At 35.2% G+C, this 1,807-nt stretch overlaps 1 protein-coding gene across 1 annotated transcript in view; it reads left to right on the forward strand.

Annotated features, from left to right (window-relative positions):
- Positions 1-1,706, forward strand: part of lmbrd1 (LMBR1 domain containing 1) — a 58,451-nt gene extending 56,745 nt beyond the window's left edge. The window contains exons 15-16 of the mRNA XM_014010615.1: positions 10-101; positions 451-1,706. Coding sequence (XP_013866069.1) covers positions 10-101; positions 451-561 — 203 coding nt within the window. The 3' untranslated portion in view covers positions 562-1,706. The remainder of the gene's footprint in view (positions 1-9; positions 102-450) is intronic.
- The last annotated feature ends 101 nt before the right edge of the window (positions 1,707-1,807 follow it).

Below are 1,807 nucleotides of genomic sequence, written 5' to 3' on the forward strand. Positions count from 1 at the left end.
CTCTTACAGATCAGTGCATTATGACAAGATCCTACCTTTTCCTCCACAAGTTCTGGTTCTTCAGCACCATCTACTACTTTGGGAACTGGGTCTTTATTGGTGTAAGTTAAAAGACTTTAATAAAGCATCCTTATATTTATTTGACATTTTTGTTAACACGTGAAAAAGCACAGTCAAAAAATAAATCTTTTCACTGATTAATAGCAATATAATTTGGTTATTGCTTGTTTGCGTAAAAAATTAAAAAAGACAATAATGATATAAAGCATATTAGAAGCAGAGCAGAAATGCATGATGTCATTTGTACACAGATGAGGCATGTGGGAAATGCTGCTCAGAAAACAGTGTTTATTAGCTTGATTTTTTTACCCATTTTTGCTGGAATTCATCCATCTAATGCCTGTGAATTATTTGCTAATGTGCTTTGCTTGTTTATTTTTTTTACTGTAGACTTTCCTCATTGGTTTGGTGGTGTCATGCTGCAGAGGGAAGAAGTCAGTGATCGAAGGAGAGGTGGAGGCTGATGACTCAGACATAAGCGATGATGAATATGTGCACTGAAAATAAAATAAAATAAAATAAGCTCCTGTAGATATTGTAGCCATAACTTAAAGGAACTAGAAAGTCCACTTAAACAAATAAAATCCCGTGATTAGTCTAAACTGAATCTATTGTTTTAAAGGAGTTATTGCGGCTACATCTCCTAGATTCCAGCCTCGTTTTGAGTTCCTCCCCATTAATGAGACGGCTCGGATCAATCGCTGTGTCGTCCTCAATCGATGTTATTCATGACTTGGGGATTCTGGGAGAGTCCTCCAACATGATGCCACCCTGAGAATTTTAAAATTGACCAGGCTGACACAAATTGGTTATTGGTTCTACTGCCCACGGCAGCAGGGTTATATGCTGTTCTAAAACATCACATTGGTAGAGGTACCTTCTAGACCCTTTAACTGGTGTAACGATAGCTACAGTTTGCTTCAATATGTTTGAAGCCATCAAACACTACTTCAAAAAAAAGCTGCTTGTTATGAAAATAATGATTCCTAAGTATTGACAGTTTAAACACTTTAAATGTGTTTTTGCTTTTCTTTTAGATTGTACATTCTTTGAGTGGACTGGGTTCCTTTTTTTTCTTCATCTCCAGTTATTTGCAGGTTATTATGTAAATAAATATTGCAGCACCTGCAAACTTTCTTTAAGTATGTAAAATATAAAATACAGCCACATCAGTTTCAGCATTTTTAGTTTTTTTTTTTTTTTTTTTGGTTTGAAGCAGTTTTTAATTATTTGACTTCAACGATGGCTTTCTCTCAATGTTGGGAGTAAAAAAAGGAGCGAAGTAGAAAAAAAATCAAAGATATGGATGTGAGTTTTCCTTTTAATTAAAAGGTACTTTTCATGTTTGCCAATGCTAGAGTTGATCAGCTGCAGGTACGTGACATAGAGCTGTAAAGGCTTCTGCTAGTCATGGAGAGTTTATTTTTAATTGTTTTTGTCTTTATTTATGGCATTCATGAATACAAAATGATTTATTTTTGAATGTAATGTGTTTGTGCCTCATCACTGTGATCTGCTATGATGTGCACTCACACCACTGTTTGTGTTAACCTCTTTAGAAATAAGCTTCATTTACGATCACTGTCAAGTTGTGTTCATCTCATGCCTGTATTTAAAGGAACAATAAAAAAAATCAAACATCTGTATTTTTTGAAATTTATTCAGTTCAAGCCCACCCACACAGACCAACATTTGCATTTTGACTCCCACCACCCACTGGAACACAAGTTAGGAGTGATCAGGACTC

Source organism: Austrofundulus limnaeus, unplaced genomic scaffold, assembly GCF_001266775.1.
Source record: "Austrofundulus limnaeus strain Quisiro unplaced genomic scaffold, Austrofundulus_limnaeus-1.0 Scaffold0, whole genome shotgun sequence".
NCBI classification, from domain to species: Eukaryota; Metazoa; Chordata; class Actinopteri; order Cyprinodontiformes; family Rivulidae; genus Austrofundulus; species Austrofundulus limnaeus.